We start from the raw sequence: 22,810 nt of genomic DNA on the forward strand, positions 1-22,810 counted from the left end.
TGAACCCCGACATTACTACGTTACATCCATATAACATGTGCAGGGCCGCTGGGCACGTGTCATCATACATTAAAGCAATTTTTGGCATCAGCGCTTGTGGCCTAATGGATAAGGCGCTTGACTTCTAATCAAGCGATTGTGGGTTTGAGTCCCATCGGGCATGATGATTTTGTATTTTAGCCCCGACATTACGTTACATCCATATGACATGTGCAGGGCAGCACGTGTCGTCATACATTAAAGCAATTTTTGGCATAAGCGCTCGTGGCCTTATGGATAAGGCATTTGACTTCTAATCAAGCGATTGTGGGTTTTGAGTCCCATCGGGCATGATGATTTTGTATTTTAACTCCGACATTCGTTACATCCATATAACATGTGCAGGGCTGCTGGGCACGTGTCATCATACATTAAAGCAATTTTTGGCATAAGCGCTCGTGGCCTTATGGATAAGGCACTTGACTTCTAATCAAGCGATTGTGGGTTTTGAGCCCCATCGGGCATGATGATTTTGTATTTTATTACATCCATATAACATGTGCAGGGCCGCTGGGCACGTGTCACCATACATTAAAGCAATTTTTGACATAAGCGCTTGTGGCCTAATGGATAAGGCGCTTGACTTCTAATCAAGCGATTGTGGGTTCAAGTCCCATCGGGCGTGATGATTTTGTATTTTAACCCCGACATTCGTTACATCCATATAACATGTGCAGGGCCGCTGGGCACGTGTCATCATACATTAAAGCAATTTTTTGCATAAGCGTTTGTGGCCTAATGGATAAGGCGTTTGACTTCTAATCAAGTGATTGTGGGTTCGAGTCTCATCAAGTGTAATGATTATGTACTTTATTAACCCCGGCATTACATCCATATGACATGTGCAGGGCTGCTTGGGCACGTGTCATCATACATTAAAGCAATTTTTGACATAAGCGCTTGTGGCCTAATGGATAAGGCAATCAAGCGATTGTGGGTTCATGTCATCATACATTCAAGCAATTTTGGCATTAGCGCTTGTGGCCTAATGGATAAGGCGTTTGACTTGTGATGATTTTGTATTTTAGCCCCGACCTTCCATATGACATGTGCAGGCAGCACGTGTCGTCATACATTAAAGCAATTTTTGGCATAAGCGTTGGCCTAATGGATAAGGCACTTGACTTCTAATCAAGCGATTGTGGAATTTTTGGCATAAGTGCTGGCCTAATGGATAAGGCACTTGACTTCTAATCAAGCGGTTGTGGGTTTTGAGTTCCATCGGGCATGATTATTTTGTATTTTAACCCCGACATTCGTTACATCCTTATAACATGTGCAGGGCCGCTGGGCACGTGTCATAATACATTAAAGCAATTTTTGACATAAGCGCTTGTGGCCTAATGGATAAGGTGCTTGACTTCTAATCAAGCGATTGTGGGTTCAAGTCCCATTTGGTGTAATAATTTTGTATTTTAACCCCGACGTTCGTTACATCCATATAACATGTGCAGGGCCGCTGTCATCATACATTAAAGCAATTTTTGGCATAAGCGCTTGTGGCCCAATGGATAAAGTGTTTGACTTCTAATGAAGTGATTGTGGGTTTGAGTCCCATCAAGCGTGATGATTATGTATTTTAACCCCGACGTTACATCCATATGACATGTGCAGGGCTGCTGGGTGACACAATCGCACTTTTTAAAGGCAGCGGACTAGCGATTGTGCGGCACTTACTTTCCAACCATAAGTTGAGCTAAGCCAATTTGTTCTTGCGTCGCCTACGGCCAAGCTATACATTCTGAGGCATTTCATATCTGGTAGGCCTAGAACTACAAAAGTAAAAACACTAGAATGAAAAGACATGACAAGGGTTTGGCTTGCCATGGGCATGTGGCCATGGACAACACGCCCTGGACGAGCATGACCGTGACATCCTCCCCCAGTTAATTGGTTGACGACCCTGTCAACCGACTACTTTCAAACCTTGCAATGTGGGTGGCGGTAAAAATACTAGAATGAAAAGACATGACAAGGGTTTGGCTTGCCATGGGCATGTGGCCATGGACAACACGCCCTGGACGAGCATGACCGTGACATCCTCCCCCAGTTAATTGGTTGACGACCCTGTCAACCGACTACTTTCAAACCTTGCAATGTGGGTGGCGGTAAAAATACTAGAATGAAAAGACATGACAAGGGTTTGGCTTGCCATGGGCATGCGGCCATGGACAACACGCCCTGGACGAGCATGACCGTGACATCCTCCCCCAGTTAATTGGTTGACGACCCTGTCAACCGACTACTTTCAAACCTTGCAATGTGGGTGGCGGTCCCCCAGTTAATTGGTTGACGACCCTGTCAACCGACTACTTTCAAACCTTGCAATGTGGGTGGCGGCGGAGTTCAGATCTTTGTGACGACCCTGTCAACCGACTACTTTCAAACCTTGCAATGTGGGTGGCGGCGGAGTTCAGATCTTTGGCGCGTTCCCAGCTGGTTTCCTCTGTAGGGAGATTCTTTCATTTGACAAGGAATTCACAAATCGTCCGTACAGGTCTTCCTATCTTCCTAATCGTGTCGACGAGGATCTCCTCTACTTCTTTTGTTTCTTTTTGCCTCAGATCGATGCTCGGTCTTGTGATTGCATTTCGTTGGTCGTCGTCTGGGTCAGGGTGGTATGGCTTCAAGTTGCTCACATGAATTACTGGGTGGATTTTCATCCATGCGGGTAGTGCAACTCGGTAGGAGGTAGTCCCGATCTTTTTAAGGACTTCAACCGGGCCTTCATATTTTCGAACTAGTCTCTGGTCCTTTCGGCTGTGAAATCTGATATGTTCTGGTTTCAGCTTGATGAGGACTTGATCTCCTGCTCGGAATTGAAGGGGGCGACGCTTCTTGTCTGCCCACTTTTTCATATGCTTGGAAGCCTTCTCTAAATATGCCCGGGCTATATCTGTTGTCTGCTTCCATTCTCTTGTGAAGTTGTGAGCTTGAGGGTTTTTCCCTACATAAGGATGATCAATAATATTGGGTAAGGCCGGTTGTCGTCCACTTACAATTTCAAAGGGACTCTTTCCCGTAGACGAGCTGGTTTGACAATTGAAGCAAAATTGGGCGACATCTAACAGTTGTATCCAGTTCTTCTGGCGAGCGTCGACGAAGTGACATAAGTATTCTTTGAGCAAGCAATTGAACCGTTCTGTCTGACCATCGGTTTGGGGGTGGTAACTCGAGGAGATGTTTAAGGTTGTTCCCAAGAAGGCGAATAACTCGGTCCAGAATGTCCCAATGAATTTTCCATCCCGATCACTGATGATGCTCGACGGAATGCCCCATAACTTTACAATGTGTTTGAAAAATAGTTGAGCTGTGAGTTCGGCCGAGCATAATTTGGGAGTGGGGATGAACGTCACATATTTTGAGAATCGGTCTACGATAACCAAGATAGCGTCATATTCCCCGACTTTTGGGAGGTGTGTTATGAAGTCCAGAGATACACTTTCCCAGGGTCTTGTCGGCGCAGGTAGAGGTTCCAAGAGTCCTGAGACTTTGGCTTTCTCGACTTTGTCCTATTGACAGATGAGGCACGTCTTGGTGTATTGCATGATGTCGTCTCGCATGTTTGGCCAGAAGTACCCCTTTTTTATTAGAGCGTATGTTCTTTTCCACCCAGGGTGTCCGGCCCATAAGGTATCATGACATTCCTCAATGAGCTTCTTCCTCAGTTCTCCAGTTCTTGGGACATACAATTTGTTTCCTTTTGTCATCAGAAGGTCTCCCTCAACCCAAAACTGTCGTGTTTTCCCAGCTTTAGCTAGTTCGACGACGGCTTTGGCCTTATGGGTCTTTATGTAAATGTTCATTGATGATGTCGCGCATCGATCCATCGATCTTACTGGAGTGAATATGGGCTAACATGCACAGGGCCGCATGTTCGCCCTTCCGACTCAGTGTGTCGGCTGCTTGATTACTCTTTCCTGCTTTGTGTTCGAACTTGAAGTCGAATTCGGCCAACGACTCCTGCCACCGGGCTTGTTTTGCCATCAATTTTGGTTGATCAAAGAAGTGGCAAATGGCACTATTATCCGTCTTCACTACGAACTGTGATCTCAAGAGATATTGTCTCCAGACTCGAAGGCAATGGACTACTGCTAGCATTTCTTTTTCGGAGACAGTGTATCTAGGTTCGGCATCATTGAGCTTTCGACTTTCGAAAGCGATGGGGTGGCCTTCCTGAATAAGGACCCCACCTAGGGCAAAGTCGGAAGCGTCTGTTTCTATTTCAAATGGCTTTGTAACATCTACGGATCCGAGGATAGGACCCATCATCATGGTTGTTTTCAGATCTTCAAAAGCCATTTGACAATCATTTGACCACGACCAAGGGTGGTCTTTCTTCAACAGCTCTGTCAATGGGGCGGCTCGTCGTGAAAACCCTTCGACGAACCACCTATAGTAGTTGGCTAATCCTAAGAAGGACTGCACATCGGATACGGAAGTAGGAACCTTCCATTCTTGGATAGCTTTTATCTTATCGCTATCCATACTAATCTGTCCACATTTGACGACATGTCCAAGGAAGTTGATGCATGTTTGTGCGAATGCACATTTCTCTTTCTTGACATACAGTTGGTTTTGTCGTAGCTTGTCGAACACCAGCTTCAAATGCACTTTGTGTTCCTCTAGGGTTGTGCTGTAAACCACTATGTCGTCGAGGTATACTATGACAAACTGATCCAAATATTCGTAGAAAACTTGGTTCATCAACGTGTAGAAAGTAGCTGGAGCGTTTGTCAAGCCAAAGGGAATTACTAGGAATTCGAAGGCCCCATATCTTGTTACGCACGTCGTCTTGGGCTTGTCCCCTTCGGCAATACGTACTTGGTAATACCCTGATCGTAAGTCTAACTTCGTGAAGTACTTGACCCCGTGAAGTTGGTCGAACAAGTCGAATATTATCGGCAGTGGATATTTGTTGTGTACCGTCACCTTGTTTAAGGCTCTATAGTCTATGCACAGACGCAACGTCCCATCCTTCTTCTTCTGGAACAGTACGAGGGCTCCGTAGGGTGCCTTTGCCGGGTGGATGAATCTCGCCTTTAGCAACTCATCAAGTTGTTTCCTTAATTTGGCTAGCTCGGGCGGAGCCATCCGGTATGCGTTCTTCGCTGGCGGTTTAACCTCGGGGATGAGTTCGATTTCGTGATCAATGCCTCGACGAGGTGGTAATGTTTGGGGTAAGCTCTCTAGCATTATGTCAGCATAGCTGTTTTGTACCTCATTGATTTCATTTGGGACAGTTTCTTCGGTGGTTGCTACTTCCATCAATGGTATGACCATAAATGTAGGTTCCTCTCGTGCGAGTCCCCTTTTCAATTGTATGGCCGAGATCATTCGAAGATTACCCGGTTGCTTGATGCTTGCAAGTATTACTGTGGGGTTGCGGTCGGTACCACGTCAAAGTCTTCCATGCGAGCTACGACAAGATCTAGCTCTCCTGTCCAATCCCCTATTTTGAAGGGGACTCTTTTGGAAACTCCCACAATAGGCAAGGCCTCAAAGTTGACAGCTTTCATTTTCCCCGGGTCCTTTTCTATAGTGAGTCCTAATCTTCGGGCTTCTTAATCAGCGATGAAGTTGTGGGTCGCTCCTGAATCTATCAGAGTGCTCCTGCTCGGTTGAGAATTTATTGTCGCATCTACGAACATGAGCCCTTTCTCTACTATCTCCTTCGGTTCGACCTTTCGTTGGAGGGCTGACAAAAATTTAAGCGCGCCCATTCGGGGATTGTCTTGATCTTCCTTCTTGACAAGCATAGTCTCAACCCTTGCGTCATTGCTCTCTTGAATGGACACTTAGAGCGCAGTGAGAGAGGCCCGATGAGGACAGTAAGATACTTTGTGGGGACCTTTACACAGCATGCATTGTAAAGGCGTCGTCGGGTGGTTCCTTTGATGGTAAGGTCCTCGAGATGTCCCCGCTTGGTTGTTCTGAGGAGGTCTAGTCGTCCATCCGCTTGGTCTGTCGTTACCTCCGTTCGGTCTGTTGGGGCTTCCATTTCGATGACGTGGTGGTTTGTATGTCTTGCCCCCAGTGTTTGGGGCTAGTGTCATTCTTCTTTGGGATCCCGCTTCATTCCCATAGTCTAGGAGTCTCTCGGCACAGGCCATTGCGACCGCTAGGGTTTGGACCTTGTTCTCGTGTAGCTTTGTTTTGGCCCACGGCTGTAACCCATTTATAAAGAAGAACACCTTGTTCTTCTTTGATGTGCCCCTGATATCTAGCATCAGGGTTGAGAACTGTCTGACATAGTCTCGTATGCCTCCAGTGTGTTTCAGTGCTACTAGTTTTTCCATTGCTATATGTCCTGCATTTTCGGGGAGAAACTGGTCCCTCAACTCTTTCTTAAGGTCCTCCCACGAGTTAATGGTGCACAATCCATCCCGATGTCTTGCACCTTCGTACGCCACCACAGTTTGGCGTCGTCTATGAGATACATCGAGGCTACGGTCACCTTCTTGTTGTCAGTACAAGCCGTTGTGGCTTTGAAGTACTGTTCGACATCAAAGATGAAGTTTTCCAACTCTTTGGCGTCCCAATTCCCTTTAAAGGCTCTAGGATCTGGGAATCTTAGTTTGTTGGACCCTGTATTAGTTTACCCAGTCGTGATGTTCTCCACGGCTTTCATGGTCACTTCAATTCGAGTGCCCATGGAGGCCATCCTTTCTTGGATGTCGTCGATTGTTGTTCTAAATTCATCGGCTAATCCATTGAACAAGCTCATCATTGTATTTTGTAGCACGTCGAACTCTTCGCCACGTCCCTCCTTGTACGCGACAGAGCTATCCGGATTACCAGACGGTTTTGGGCTGCTCGTAGGAGCAACTCTTTCTTCGAGCAAGGTCACTCGAAACATCAATTCTGCGATTGGCAACCCATCCAGGCGGTTGCCCATTGCGTCGATTTCTACGACTTTCTCACTCAATTCGGTCACCCGTGCTTCCAGGAAGCGGAGGGTGTCAGGGACTTCTTTGAGGAACAACATTTCCTCCTCTATTAGCGTAAGCCGGTCGGCTTGTGCTTTGGGTGTCGACTTTGTCGCCGACATGGCTTCGGTCTTTACTGTGTCACGGAGCTAACAAAGCTTTGATACCACTTGACACAATCGCACTTTTAAAGGCAGCGGACTAGCGATTGTGCGGCACTCACTTTCCAACGACAAGTGAGCTAAGCCAATTTGTTCTTGCGTCGCCTACGGCCAAGCGACGTATGATCGAGCCTCTAGCCTCGGTTTTGAAAGAAGGTTTTAGAAAACGAGGGTAGAGAGAGATTTTAGAAAGAGAGATTTTTGAAAGAGACGTTATATTAGTAAGCAAGAGAGAGATAACAACGGCTTAGCATATATAACCTTGAGTAGGGAGAAGTTGACAACTAGTCATATCCCCCTATAGTACATTATGAGGCATTTCATGTCTGGCAGGCCTAGACATGATATTTTTGAGGCGTCATACGCCCTAGAACTACAAAAGTAAAAACACTAGAATGAAAAGACATGACAAGGGTTTGGCTTGCCATGGGCATGCGGCCATGGGCAACACGCCCTAGACGAGCATGACCGTGATACTGGGCACGTGTCATCATACATTAAAGTAATTTTTAGCATAAGCACTTGTGGCCTAATGGATAAGGTGTTTGACTTTTAATCAAGTGATTGTGGGTTCAAATCCATCGGGCGTGATTATTTTGTATTTTAATCCCGACATCCGTTACATCCATATCACATGTGTAGGGCCGCTGGGCACGTGTCATCATACATTAAAGCATTTTTTTGACATAAGTGCTTGTTGCGTAATGGAAAAGACACTTGACTTCTAATCAAGTGATTGTTGGTTCGAATCCTATTGGATGTGATGATTTTGTATTTTAACCTCTACATTACGCTGCTGGGCACGTGTCGTCAAACATTAAAGCAATTTTTGGCATAAGCGCTCGTGGCCTAATGGATAAGGCACTTGACTTCTAATCAAGCGATTGTGGGTTTTGAGTCCCATCGGGCATGATGATTTTGTATTTTAACCCCTACATTTCGTTACATCCATATGACATGTGCAGGGCTGCTGGGCACGTGTCATCATACATTAAAGCAATTTTTGGCATGAGCGCTCATGGCTTAATGGCTTAATGGAAAGGTGCTTGACTTCTAATCATGTGATTATGGATTCAAGTCCCATCAGGTGTGATGATCTCACATATCAAACATATGACATGTGCAGGGCTGCTGGGCACGTGTCATCATATATTAATGCAATTTTTGGCATAAGCGCTCGTGGCCTAATGGATAATGTGCTTGACTTCTAATTAAGTGATTTGGGGTTTGAGTCCCATTGAGGATGATTAATTTGTGTTTTAACCCCGACAATTACGTTACATCCATCAAGATATTTTAGCATGCTTTATTTTCATTTACATGCATAAGAAGTTACCAACTTTAGAATTCCTCTAATTAAGTTATTGAAAAAACAGGTACATCTTGTCGATATATAGTGGTCTGACATAACATATCACACATATGACATGTGCAGGGCCACTAGGTGTCACGGTCATGCTCGTCCAAGGCGTGTTGCCCATGGCCGCATGCCCATGACAAGCCAAACCCTTGTCATGTCTTTTCATTCTAGTGTTTTTACTTTTGCAGTTCTAGGTCGTATGACATCTCAAAAAGATCATGTCTAGGCCTGCCAGACATGAAATGCCTCAGAATGTATTATAGGAGATATGATTAGTTGTCAACTTCTTCCTACCCAAGGTTATATATTGTATGTCGTTGTTATCTCTCTCTTGCTTGCTTATATAACGTCTCTTTCTAAAATCTCTCTTTCTAAAATCTCTCTCTGTCCTCGTTTTCTAAAACTTTCTTTTAAAATCGAGGCTAGAGACTCGATCATACGTCGCTTGGCCGTAGGCGATGCAAGAACAAATTGGCTTAGCTCACTTGTCGTTGGAAAGTGAGTGCCGCACAATCGCTAGTCCGCTGCCTTCAAAATGCGATTGTGTCAAGTGGTATCAGAGCTTTGTTAGCTTCGTGACATAGTAAAGACCGAAAACATGTCGGCAACAAAGTCGACACCCAAAGCACAAGTTGACCGGCTTACGCTAATAGCGGAGGAAATGTTGTTCCTCAAAGAAGTCCCTGACACCCTCCGCTTCTTGGAAGCACGGGTGACTGAATTGAGTGGGAAAGTCGTAGAAATCGACGCAATGGGCAACCGCCTAGATGGGTTGCCAATTGCAGAACTGATGTTTCGAGTGACCTCGCTCGAAGAAAGAGTTGCTCCTACGAGCAGCCCAAAATCGTCTGGTAGTCCGGATAGCTCTGTCGCGCACAATGAGGGACGTGGCGAAAAGTTCGATGTGCTACAAAATACAATGATGAGCTTGTTCAATGAATTAGCTGATGAATTCAGAACAACAATCGACGACATCCAAGAAAGGATGGCCACCATGAGCACTCGAATTGAAGTGACCATGAAAGCCATGGAGAACGTCACGGCAGGGCAAACTAATGCTGGATCCAACAAACTGAGATTCACAGACCATAGAGCCTTCAGAGGGAATCGGGACGCCAAGGAGTAGGAAAACTTCATCTTTGATGTCAAACAGTACTTCAAAGCCACAACGGCTTGTACCGACAACAAGAAGGTGACCGTAGCCTTGATGTATCTCATAGACGACGCCAAACTTTGGTGGCGTACGAAGGTGCAAGACATCGAGGATGAATTGTGCACCATCGACTCGTGAGAAGACCTCAAAAAAGAGTTGATGGACCAATTCTTCCCCGAAAACGCAAGACATATTGCAATGGAGAAACTAGTAGCCCTGAAACATATTGGAGGCATACGGGACTATGTCAGACAGTTCTCAACCCTGATGCTAGATATCAGGGACACATCAGAGAAGGACAAGGTGTTCTTCTTTATAAATGGGTTACAGCCGTGGGCCAAAACAAAGCTACATGAGAACAAGGTCCAAACCCTAGCTGCCGCAATGGCCTGCGCCGAGAGACTCCTAGACTATGGGAACGAAGCGGGATCCCAAAGAAGAACGACACCGGCCCCAAACACTGGGCGCAAAACATACAAGCCACCAGGTCATCAAAATGGAAGCCCCAACAGATCGAACAGAGGTAACGACAGACCAAGCGGATGGACGGATAGATCTCCTCATAACAACCAAGCGGGGACATCTCGAGGACCTTACCATCAAAGGAACCACCCGACGACGCCTCTACAATGCATACTGTGTAAAGGTCCCCACAAAGTATTCTACTGTCCTCATCGGGCCTCTCTCACTGCGTTCCAAGTGTCCATTCAAGAGAGCAATGACGCAAGGATCGAGACTATGCTAGACAAGAAGGAAGATCAAGACAACCCCCCGAATGGGCGCACTCAAATTCTTGTCATCCCTCCAACGGAAGGATGAACCAAAGGAGATAATAGAGAAAGGGCTCATGTTTGTAGATGTGACAATAAATTCTCGACCAAGCAAGAGCACTCTGATAGATTCAAGAGCGATCCCCAACTTCATCGCCGATCAAGAAGCCCGAAGATTGGGACTCACCATAGGAAAGAACACTGGGAAAATGAAAGCTGTCAACTCTGAGGCCTTTCCTATTGTGGGAGTTTCCAAAAGAGTCCCCTTCAAAATAGGGGATTGGACAGGAGAGCTAGACCTTGTCGTAGTTCGCATGGACGACTTTGACGTGGTACTTGGGATGGAGTTCCTCTTGGAACACAAAGTTATCCCAATGCCACTGGCGAAATGCTTGGTGATCACCGACCGCAACCTCACAGTAATACCTGCAAGCATCAAGCAACCAGGTAATCTTCGAATGATCTCGGCCATACAATTGAAAAAAGGACTCGAACGAGAGGAACCTATATTTATGGCCATACCATTGATGGAAGAAGCGACCACTGAAGAAACTGTCCCAAATGAAATCAAGGAGGTACTAAATAACTATGCCGACATAATGCCAGAGAGCTTACCCCATACATTACCACCTCGTCGAGGCATTGATCACGAAATCGAACTCCTCCCCGGGTTTAAGCTGCCAGCGAAGAACGCATATCGGATGGCTCCACCCAAGCTAGCCGAATTGAGGAAACAACTGGATGAGTTGTTGACGGTGGGATTCATCTGCCCGGCGAAGGCACCTTACGGAGCCCCCGTACTGTTCCAAATGAAGAAGGATGGGGCATTGCGTCTATGCATAGACTATAGAGCCTTAAACAAGGTGACGGTACGCAACAAATATCCACTGCCGATAATATCCGACTTGTTCGACCAACGGGGCCAAATACTTTACGAAGTTGGACTTACGATCAGGGTATTACCAAGTACGTATCGCCGAGGGGGACGAGCCCAAGACGACGTGTATAACAAGATATGGGGCCTTCGAATTCCTAGTAATGCCTTTTGGCTTGACAAACGCCCCAGCTACTTTCTGCACGTTGATGAACCAAGTTTCTATGAATACTTGGATCCGTTCGTCATAGTATACCTCGACGACATAGTTTTTTACAGCACAACCCTAGAGGAACACAAAGTGCACTTGAAGCTGGTGTTTGATAAGCTGCGGCAGAACCAACTGTATGTCAAGAAAGAAAAATGTGTCTTCGCACAAACATGCATCAACTTCCTTGGACATGTCGTCAAATGTGGACAGATTAGTATGGATAGCGATAAGATAAAAGCTATCCAAGAATGGAAAGTTTCTACTTCCGTATCCGATGTGTGGTCCTTCTTAGGATTAGCCAACTACTATAGACGGTTCGTCGAAGGGTTTTCACGACGAGCCGCCCCATTGACAGAGTTGTTGAAGAAAGACCACCCTTGGTCGTGGTCAAATAATTGTCAAATGGCCTTTGAAGATCTGAAAACAACCATGATGAGGGGATCTGTCCTCGGGTTGGTAGATGTTACAAAGTCATTTGAAATAGAAACAGATGCTTCCGACTTTGCCCTAGGTGGGGTCCTTATTCAGGAAGGCCACCCCATCGCTTACAAAAGTCGAAAGCTCAACGATGTCGAACGGAGATACACTGTCTTCGAGAAAGAAATGCTGGTTGTAGTCCATTGCCTACTAGTCTAGAGACAGTATCTCTTGGGAGCGCAGTTCGTAGTGAAGACGGATAACAACGTCATTTTCCACTTCTTCGATCAACCAAAATTGACGGCAAAACAAGCCCGGTGGCAGGTGTTGTTGGTCGAATTCGACTTCAAGTTCGAGCACAAAGCAGGAAAGAGTAATCAAGCAGCCGACGCACTGAGTTGGAAGGGCGAACATGCGGCCCTATGCATGTTAGCCCATATTCACTCAAGTAAGATTGATGGATCGATGCGCGACATCATCAAAGAACATTTACATAAAGACCCATCGGCCAAAGCCGTCGTCAAACTAGCTAAAGCTGGAAAAACACTATAGTTTTGGGTTGAGGGAGACCTCCTGATGACAAAAGGAAACAGATTGTATGTCCTAAGAACGGGAGAACTGAGGAAGAAGCTCATTCAGTAATGTCATGATACCTTATGGGCCGGACACCCTGAGTGGCAAAGAACATACGCCCTAATAAAAAAGGGGTACTTCTGGCCAAACATGCGAGACGACATCATGCAATACACCAAGACGTGTCTCATCTGTCAACAGGACAAAGTCGAGAAAGCCAAAGTCTCAAGACTCTTGGAACCTCTGCCTGTTCCAACAAGACCCTGGGAAAGTGTGTCTCTGGACTTAGGGGAATATGATGCCATCTTGGTTATTGTAGACCGATTCTCAAAATATGCGATGTTCGTCCCCACTCCCCAATTATGCTAGGCTGAACTCACAGCCCAACTACTTTTCAAACACGTTGTAAAGTCATGGGGCATTCCGTCGAGCATCATCAGTGATCGGGATGGAAAATTCATTGGGACATTCTGGACCGAGTTATTCGCCTTCTTGGGAACAACCTTAAACATCTCCTCGAGTTACCACCCCCAAACCGATGGTCAGACAGAACGGTTCAATTGCTTGCTCGAAGAATACTTATGTCACTTCGTCGACGCTCGCCAGAAGAACTGGATACAACTGTTAGATGTCGCCCAATTTTGCTTCAATTGTCAAACAAGCTCGTCTATGGGAAAGAGTCCCTTCGAAATTGTAAGTGGACGACAACCGGCCTTACCCCATATTATTGATCATCCTTATGCAGAAAAAAAAACCCTTAAGCTCAAAACTTCACAAGAGAATGGAAGCAGACAACAGATATAGCCCGGGCATATTTAGAGAAGGCTTCCAAGCATATGAAAAAGTGGGCGAACAAGAAGCGTTGCCCCCTTCAATTCCGAACAGGAGATCAAGTTCTCATCAAGCTGAAACCAGAATAGATCAGATTTCACAACCGAAAGAACCAGAGACTAGTTCAAAAATATGAAGGCCCGGTTGAAGTCCTTAAAAAGATCGGGGCTACCTCCCGAGTTGCACTATCCACATTGATGAAAATCCACCCAATAATTCATGTGAGCAATTTGAAGCCCTACCACCCTGACCCAGATGACGACCAATGAAATGCAATCACGAGACCGAGCATCGATTTGAAACAAAAAAAAATCAAAGAAGTAGAGAAGATCCTAGCCGACAGGGTTAGGAAGATAGAAAGACCTGTACGGACGATTGGTGAATTCCTTGTCAAATGGAAGAATCTCCCTACAGAGGAAACCAGCTGGGAACGCGTCGAAGATCTGAACTCCGCCACCACCCACATCGCAAGGTTTGAAAGTAGTCGGTTGACAGGAACGTCAACCAATTAGGTGGGGGAGGATGTCACGGTCATGCTCGTCCAGGGCGTGTTGCCCATGGCTGCATGCCCATGACAAGCCAACCCTTGTCATGTCTTTTCATTCTAGTGTTTTTACTTTTGTAGTTTTAGGGCGTATGACGCCTCAAAAATATCATGTCTAGGTCTGCTAGACATGAAATGCCTCAGAATATACTATAGGGGGATATGACTAGTTGTCAACTTCTCCCTACCCAAGGTTATATATTCTAAGTCGTTGTGTATCTCTCTCTTGATTGCTTATATAACGTCTCTTTCAAAAATGTCTCTTTCTAAAATCTCTCTTCCCTCGTTTTCTAAAACCTTCTTTTAAAATCGAGGTTAGAGGCTCGATCATACGTCTGCTTGGCCGTAGGCGAAGCAAGAACAAGCAAGAACAAATAAATTGGTTTAGCTCACTTATCGTTGGAAAGTGAGTGTCGCACAATTGCTAGTCCGCTGCCTTCAAAAGTGCAATTGTGTCATTGGGCACGTGTCATCATACATTAAAGCAATTTTTGGCATAAGTGCTCGTAACCTAATGGATAAGGCGCTTGACTTCTAATCAAGCGATTGTGGGTTCAAGTCCCATCGGGTGTAATGATTTTGTATTTCAATTAATATTCTATTTAACCGTCTTTATTAAATTAGTGATATTAATATTGAACTTTAAATTTTAAAATTTTCAAAACTCATCATTTCTATCTTTTAATACTTTTTGGTTCAATTTAAGAAACAAAAACAAAATATTATTAAATAAATTAACACATTCGAGGTCAGAGGTCAATTATGCACCCATTGTCCATAATGGATATCGTAAATGGTTTAGCATGGATATGGAAGAGTTCAATATCTGATGAGAACCCAGCAGGATGTCTGATCGGGATGTCCCGATGAGATGGTTGACACATGGGTCAGTGAATGTGTCCGAGCAAGCCAAGATGGTCGAGCTGTCCCACATGGGATGACATTACAATGCATGGGTCGTGTTGTTGGGAATTAAGATGACGATGAGATGTGACGTTGCTTACGAGAGACCTTGGCCTAGAGTGAAGACAAGGTTGAGTCAAATGACTTGGCCAAGTGTAGAGGCAAGTCGGCTAGAGTCGTAGAAGATTGAACATGAACGCACGGGTGGCGTGTGTGACTGAACAACTTAGATCTTGCACAAGTTGTGTTTGGTTGGCAAAGGCGAACCCCGCCTAAGGTTTGATAAAGCCACAAAGGTGGGCAAACAATGTGCATGAGGCTTGAGTTCTCCCTCAAGAATTGTTGTGAGAATGTCAAGATCACGACGTTGCACAATTGAAGAAGTACGATCGTGACAGTTGATATTAGAATCATACTTGTGTGTCTAAGTTGGACAAGACAAAGAACCCGAGGGTTTAATGAAAAATTTGCAAGTGTGTCACGAGCGCCTAATAAGGCAGGACAGTTGCGAGTTATAATCAATAATTGTTTTATGGGTGAAAAGCCAGACTCCCTGAGGAGGAGTCTTGCCCGTCAATGAAGCACGAACCAAACTCATTTTTTCGAGGGCTTGGGAGTCCAAATGGGCAAATAGTGAATCAAAAGGTAAACTAGGTCAGTGCTTTCGAAAGGGTCATTCGCATCAGAGAAATAATGTCAATAGTTGCAAGCAAAGAAGCCAGGGGTCAGATGAGACATGTGTCGACCATGTGTCAAATGTGCACAACAAAAGTCCATAGGGGTGGACGACGTCGCTACAAGAGATGCAGCTAAGTTTAGTGGGGAGAGCCCGAGAGAATGGGTTGCTCACTTCGAAGAAGTGCTCCAAGAAGCGAGCACATGTGTGTTCCTTGAGCCATCACCTAGTGCTTTAGGAGAATGGTTTCACAAGAGTGTCGAGAGCAGCATCTGCTCGAGAAGAGAGCATCAAGCTGGACGTGGACAACATAGTGAACAAAGCTACAACAAGACCAAAGAAGTGTTAGTATAGCGTTTGCCACATAAGGTGGCCAATTGAGAAGTTGGTTGAAGTGTAGTGCTAACACGGGGCTTGGTTACAAGCTTCAAGACCTTGCTTCCAAAAGGGTTGTGGTCATGACGAGAGAAGGTCATGGTACAAACCCACATTGCCACTACAAAGGGATGCAACCATGACGAGAGAATGTCGTGATACAAATCTCTATAAGACTTAGAGAATATGACAGTTTGGGCCATGATGGCCACGTTTGGGACATGCTCCCCTAGCTCAAGTTAGGAATGCTTATGCTAGTTTTTTTCATGGTTTGTCGAGTGAGTCGCTGAGTCTGAAAAGTGGGCGAAATTAGGTCCATGGAGAGATAGCCCACAACCATTGGACAAGTAGGTTGCGACCCCATACGCAAGACAGACAAGGGCAACCCTCAAGTGGTACCCATCCAACCACGTGAGGACCAAGATTGAGAAGTGTCATAATGCAATCGAGGAGGACGATGCATCATCCAACACTGCAAGAGTGTGCATCCAAGCTAAGTCAAGACATACGCAAGGTTCAAGAAAACGAGGCACCACGTGTGCCAAAGACAAGCTCAAAAAGAGCCGAATAGGGCCCCGAGCCATAACCTCAGGAGTCAGAGTTTCGATATGAGTTTCGGCATGCAACTCTGGAATCAAGTCCGTCTATATGAAAAATGAAAGCTCACCAAATTTGTTGTCAATCGGATACTCGACAAACGATGCACACGGTCATATGACCTCTCGCCAAAATGACGCTACTCAATAAGGATTGGAAAGGCCTCAAAATGCACTATAGGTAGAGACATGGTGCCAACTCTCCACCACCTCTAGGCCATGTGGCGTAAGTGTGTTACCCTATGACACATAGGTGTGTCAGAAACGTGGGTGGGCAAACACCTCCCGTGTCTTGCTATGAAATGATCTTTCAAGGACAGTACGATTAATTATGTTACAACATAGAGAGAATCAACACAAGATTTTTAATGTATAGTTAACTCATTATACAAAGAGCAAAACTTCAATATATGCATTTCTTTTCCTAAACAAGAACCCTCTAACTTTCACTTTATTGTACATAAAATACATACTACCTTTATCGTCTCCTGACCTTATTTGGGTTGGCACCATCCTTCAACGATGTCGACGACGACGACGGAGACAGCCCAGATCGTTTGAGGTTAGCAGCCTTGTCTTTGTCAAATGCCTTCTGTACATCATTTTTAAGCTCCCTGAAACGCTTCTGCTTAATCCGTTGCTCCTCGACAGTCCCCTTCGTAAGGTAAACTAGATCAAGAAGGTCAAATTCCAAAAACTTATCCAGTTCTTCCGAGCATTTCGGAAAGTAACGCCTACCCGTTTCCACTGCCACCAAGAAAGTTACTTTACATGAGATATCCGAGCTCTCTTCCAATTAAGAACAGCGTTTTTTGAGTAGTAAAAAGACTTGGTATAAGACGAGAAAGAAATAGGTTCATATGTTTTTCAATAACCTGTTTTCATAAGGGCCTGAATTCTGGAAAGAAATCTTTGGTTCTGAGCACTTGGGCTTTCATTTAAGTCGACTTCACTCGAACCTTTCGGGATAGAAAACCCGGAAAACTCGGAAGTTGTGTCGGCATTGGCAATGTCCATAGCTACCCTGGCCTCGGACGGGAAGAGTAATCGAGCGAATGCTACTGCATTAGAACATGACAATATTTATGAATGAGTTCATGATATCAGTTGGGGGATGCAACAAAATTGATCAAAATAACTCAAAAAAAATTACCTCGGTTTTCCAAGCAAATCAATTTCATGTGGAGATCACCAGCCATCGTCAAGGAAAGAATGGATGAATCTGAACTTGGATTTCTCGACATTTCCCTCTCTAAAATGTCAATACACAAACGGTCTTTGTTTGCAACCTGCACTTGTTCTATCTTAGCATGATAATCCTTTGGCCGTGTTAACCTCCGACAGATATCCGCCGCAGTCCGACCATCTAACGTCAAATCCGTTGCCAACGCTCCCTCGTTAAGGAGGGATATTATCACCGATGGATCCTTACGCATCGCAGCAACATGAAGAACGGTATAACCACATGAATTCCGGAGGTTTACATCAGCAATCCTCAATTTAAGAACCTCAGACAACGTCTTGGGATCACAGTATGCTGCAGCATAATGCAGTGCATCGGCTTCGTCTAGCGTTACATCTGATTCGGATAAAAGAAGTTTCATGAGTTCAACATCATCTGAATCTAATGCCTTCCATATTTTCTTGATTCTCTTATCACAAGGACGGTCGGAGCAAGGTTTTGCTCGAACCAATTTAATGCTTTCCACAACCTCATAAGGAAGTCCTTTCTCAAGAGAAACATAATCGAGATCAGATCGAGCTATTCGGTCTACACATTGAGTGACAAGATGACTCAATTGGCAATGGAAAGCCACCTCTAAGATTTGGACTACGTTTTCGACTAAAGCCTTCACAACATAGTTGAGCAAATGTCGCTGCACATATGTAAAGTATTAGATGACATTAGATGACAGTAGTTCTTGTTCACAATATTGTTAGGATCGCACAACAATGCACACTTAAGATGAACACAAAGAAAGAGGAAGAGAAAATGTAAGGAGTAATATTGGCTAAAGGATTTGTATGGATGACTATGTACACTCATAGAGAACAACACTAACTAAAAATGTTACACTTCCAAATATTGAAAGCATTGTATATATCTCTACGAGCAGGGCAGGGCGGGATGGAGCACGCGGGCGGACGGGATGGGGCGCGTGCGCAGGAGCACACGGGCGAGGCGGGACAGGGCGCGCAAGAGAACACGGGTGGGGCAGGGTTGGGTGCCCGCGCACAGGAGCACGCGGGTTGGGCGGGGCGGGCAAGTGCGCGGGAACATGCAGGTTGGGCGGGGCGGGCGAGCGCGCGGGTTGGGCGAGGCGGGCAGGAACATTTTGACACCGTGTCACCGTGCAAATTCCACCACCGCGCTGCCAACCGACCTCTGAACACCACCCCGACGCCCGAAGCAGTATATAATCTTTTACTATATATATCTATCTTTTACTATAAANAGTCATCCTACTCCATATCAACATATTCCAAATATCCAAATATCTATCGTATATATCTCAAATATATCTCAAATATGGACGGTATATATTGTCATAGACTCTATATCCAACGGATTTAACCGCCCGACCAAATATCTACATATATGTCTACCAAATCTTACTATAAATAATATCAGCTCCGTATCCCAACAAATATAATTTACTCTCCAGCGTTCAAATGAACTGACCTGAAAAAAAGAAACCAGCTCAGGAATTTGAAATATAGACGATGCATACGTCAATTGCACGGCGAAATCGATAGCAGGTCGACAAGCATCATGGTCACACGAACTATCGACACAAGTTGATACATTTGCAGGAGACGGCTGCAGCTTTCCAGTATACAAGTAACTCAAAAATATCAAGAAAGCATCATATCCAACCTTGCCATAAGGCAACAACTCATTCATATGATACTGCTGTTTCCCGTCTTTCATCGATGGCTTTTCGTTTTTTCGAAAAAGATTATGCATAAACCTACTCCTAGAAGCCAAAATACATCGGTGAATACCAATTGGAACACCCTCAACTATGATATCAGCATCAGTATAATCAAATCCATCATCAATCAAAAGCTGTGCTAAATTAGAGCTAAGCTTGTTTAAACTAATCACTTCAAGACTAGGCACTGGCTCAGAAGAGATGGGCATGTTATAACTCAGTGAGCCATTAGTATATGAAGATGAAGTGAAGCTCAATGATGATGATGGTTCTAATGAATCAGCCATCAAACTAGATGGGAAGAACAAAATACATGTAATCAAACGAAACAGGATGGTAACAGCAATATAATATTTAAAAACAGGACAATAACATGAACAGAACGAAGAGGGCAGAAAATCTCCTTCAAAGAATTGAAATCAAAACGCTATGAATTTAGGGTTTGAAATCGCACGAACTGAGATTGAAATTCCCAATTGAAATCCGAGCGATTCACCGAAACTTCAAATACCCATTTCGAAAAAGGAATCCATCAAACGAACAGAGACAGAGGCAGAGCCAGAATCGGAAAGAATTGGCGAATCGGATGGAAAGAAATGAGAAGCAAACGCGGAAGTGGCGGGAAGCAAAGGTTTGTTGTTGGATTTGAGAGAGCAAAAACGATGGAGGAAGAACAGAGGGGGACAGAGCAGTAATGGGAATTGAAGAGAGAAAGAGGAAAGGGTCGAAGGCAGAAAGAGAATCGTTGTGGACTGTGGATGAAATCGTTGCCATGACGAAAGCGATGGCGTCGATTTTCGAAGCTGTGCTGCACTTGCGTTCTCAATGCCGTCATGCCATGATCTAATACCACACAAAATCCAAATCTCTCTCTCTCTCAATCATGTTGAGTAGGGGACGATATCATGTAACTATAGACAACACTCCTAAACAAGCCCAAAATATCTATCATGTCCCTCTCTCTCTTCCTAAAGCACAAGTCTCTAAGTCTCTCTCCCTTTCTCTCCACCTTCCTCCTAAAGCATAAGTTTTCATCCATGACACGCCATGTGTTGTTGTTGATGGCCATTATGGCATTATTGGAGTGCTTCATTGCAGCAGCACCAATGTCGATCACCGAAGAAGTACCGTTCAAATAAATCAAACAAATGATGGCTCGTGTTTCTATCAACTAATTAAACGGTGAATTTTTTCAATCTAAATTGAATTATATATTTATTCACAGGATTTGGCCCAATAAATATTACATTAAAATAGGAATAAATATATCATTAGTTAAATTATTATGCTATTTTATTTTTTAATAAAAAAAAATAAAAATATGAAGGAAGTGACAATTGAACCGAAAGGAATAATACTCCACTGAACACATTAAAATAATAATAATATAATAAATATTAGGAACCTTCGTGGAGGGGAGGGAGCGTGCAGCGCACGTGCAGGTGACAGCGCGTTTAAGAAATTACTTGGAAGTCTCATGTCTTTCCCCGCCCAACTGCCGTTTTCTGACTCCTGTTTTCTTTTTTTTTTTTCTAAAAAAAAATGACGTATTTATTCAACTACTCTTTATAAATTTCAACCATACTTTCTTTTTCTTTTAATTTTTTTTCTTTACCATTTCTTTGAAAAATTTAGTATATTTCCATTAGATTTTTCGATTTGAATTGGGTTTAATTTTTTAAAAAATCAAAAATTCTGATGGGTTCTAAGAATGTTTGATTAATCCTATCATAGGTAAATGGTGGTGAGAGTTCTCTTATTTATAATCATTTACAGATTACTGAAATATGGTAAATTACAAATAATATGGAACTAGCAATAAAATGAGAGAATACTAAATGAATTTAGAAAATATGGTAAGCGGTAATGTAAGCCTTATAATTAACGGTCAACTATCCTTAACAGGTTCTAATTTCTACTTTCATTTTTCTGTTTAGAACAGATATTGGGGGCCCCTTGACCCCGGTGGGCTCAACGAGTTTTAGAGCACGAGGGAATGGGCATCCAAACCAATGGTATCAATCTTGTTTGTTGGGCTGGGCAATAGCTTGTAGCTCTCCAGGTGTGTTTGGTTTTGGAATCCATGAGTAGTACATCGAGGGAAATTGAAAGGTAGAGTGAAAGAGTACCTTTTTAACGTGATTTTTTTTTTTTTTTTTTTTTTTTGTTAAGTCAACCTACTTTTAAGATTAAATAATATTTTTAATCATAAAAATTTGTGTTATTTGTCGATTATTGATAAGTTTATAGTAATCAAATTAATATTATTAATTTAATATTCTCCTTATTTTTAAATCTAAAACACAAATACTGTTCACTTAAATTAAACTGTCAAAATTTGGCTTAGATTTCTTTTAAAATAAAAGTTAATATCAAACTATGCACGTTCGTTTAATGTATAAAAATAAGTAAATAAATATTTTGATATAATGTTTTAAACAAATAGATTGACCTAATATATAATTTTATTNTAAGAATATTTGATCGTTTGTGATCTATGTTAGTAATGCAGTGTGACTTGTGAATATTTGATATTTGAGTTCTATGAGATTTTAATTATTAACGTAGCATATATTGTGGATATGTATAATTTTTTTAAAAAAATAACTCGACAATTTACCGAACTAAAAAATAGAGGGTTGGTTCTGAACTCTATTTGGATCGTTCACATCACAACTTAACCAATCCAAAATTTTGGGTCTTTAAAAAAAAACCAAAATTGTTGACTCCACTTAATTTTATTAAATTTGACTTATATTTATCGAATTAACCAAACTCTAATTCCCAATAAAATTGATATAAGTAGTAACTTTCAATTCTTTTAAACATTTTTTAGTCATCTTATCTTCGTGCTCGCTTTCATTCTCATGTGGTTTTAGTTCATTCATACACCCCTCATTTACTTGGGTGTCACATGCCCGCCAACTTCCGCCTTGGATCGTCCCTGTGCCACATCTTTTTTGTAACGATCCATTCCCAGGATTTAGAATTCGGATTAGACACCTAATAACTCCGACATTCCCCTACACCCCGGTGACATGATCAAAATAATCAAATAATCGCTTCTTAAGAGTGAAATCTATTTTCTATTAAAAATAAGATTATCGCTGCATGCATGATATAACTAATACGTGCGAAAAACTGTCATTAAAATATTTCATAAATGGTATTATGGACTTAACGTTCAAAACAATTATTTAAAATGACATTGTCATGAAGCAAGAAGGTAGATTATAAAGAAAATAAAAATAAATTTGACGTGAAATTAAATAAAGTAATACCCGCTTTTGATCTAACCTAATGGCTACCAAAACAAACATGAATAAGACTACCCTAACTCTGGTTTTATGGGCTTGTTCATGACGTCGTCATCCACGCAGGGGTGTCTTACCTTTATCTGAAAAATAAGAGTAGCACGTGGCTTAAGTAGAAATACTCGAGGTTAGAAAACGCAAACACATA

At 43.4% G+C, this 22,810-nt stretch overlaps 1 protein-coding gene and 3 non-coding genes across 4 annotated transcripts; 3 read left to right on the plus strand and 1 right to left on the minus strand.

Annotated features, from left to right (window-relative positions):
• Nucleotides 1-591: 591 nt before the first annotated feature.
• Nucleotides 592-664, plus strand: TRNAR-UCU. The gene has a single exon. It is a non-coding gene; the product is annotated as a tRNA-Arg (tRNA).
• A 99-nt stretch (nucleotides 665-763) lies between these two features.
• On the plus strand, nucleotides 764-836 carry TRNAR-UCU. The gene has a single exon. It is a non-coding gene; the product is annotated as a tRNA-Arg (tRNA).
• A 532-nt stretch (nucleotides 837-1,368) lies between these two features.
• On the plus strand, nucleotides 1,369-1,441 carry TRNAR-UCU. Its single transcript has one exon. It is a non-coding gene; the product is annotated as a tRNA-Arg (tRNA).
• Nucleotides 1,442-16,722: 15,281 nt separating this feature from the next.
• On the minus strand, nucleotides 16,723-20,209 carry LOC111490399 (regulatory protein NPR3-like). The gene is made up of 4 exons (XM_023139004.1): nucleotides 19,096-20,209; nucleotides 17,566-18,289; nucleotides 17,288-17,473; nucleotides 16,723-17,159 (listed from the first exon to the last, which is right to left on the minus strand). The coding sequence occupies exons 1-4, from the start codon at nucleotides 19,633-19,635 to the stop codon at nucleotides 16,891-16,893; spliced, it is 1,719 nt and encodes a 572-aa protein (XP_022994772.1). The 5' UTR covers nucleotides 19,636-20,209; the 3' UTR covers nucleotides 16,723-16,890.
• Between the last annotated feature and the right edge of the window lie 2,601 nt (nucleotides 20,210-22,810).

Source organism: Cucurbita maxima, unplaced genomic scaffold, assembly GCF_002738345.1.
Source record: "Cucurbita maxima cultivar Rimu unplaced genomic scaffold, Cmax_1.0 Cma_Scf00015, whole genome shotgun sequence".
In the NCBI taxonomy this organism is placed as follows: Eukaryota; Viridiplantae; Streptophyta; class Magnoliopsida; order Cucurbitales; family Cucurbitaceae; genus Cucurbita; species Cucurbita maxima.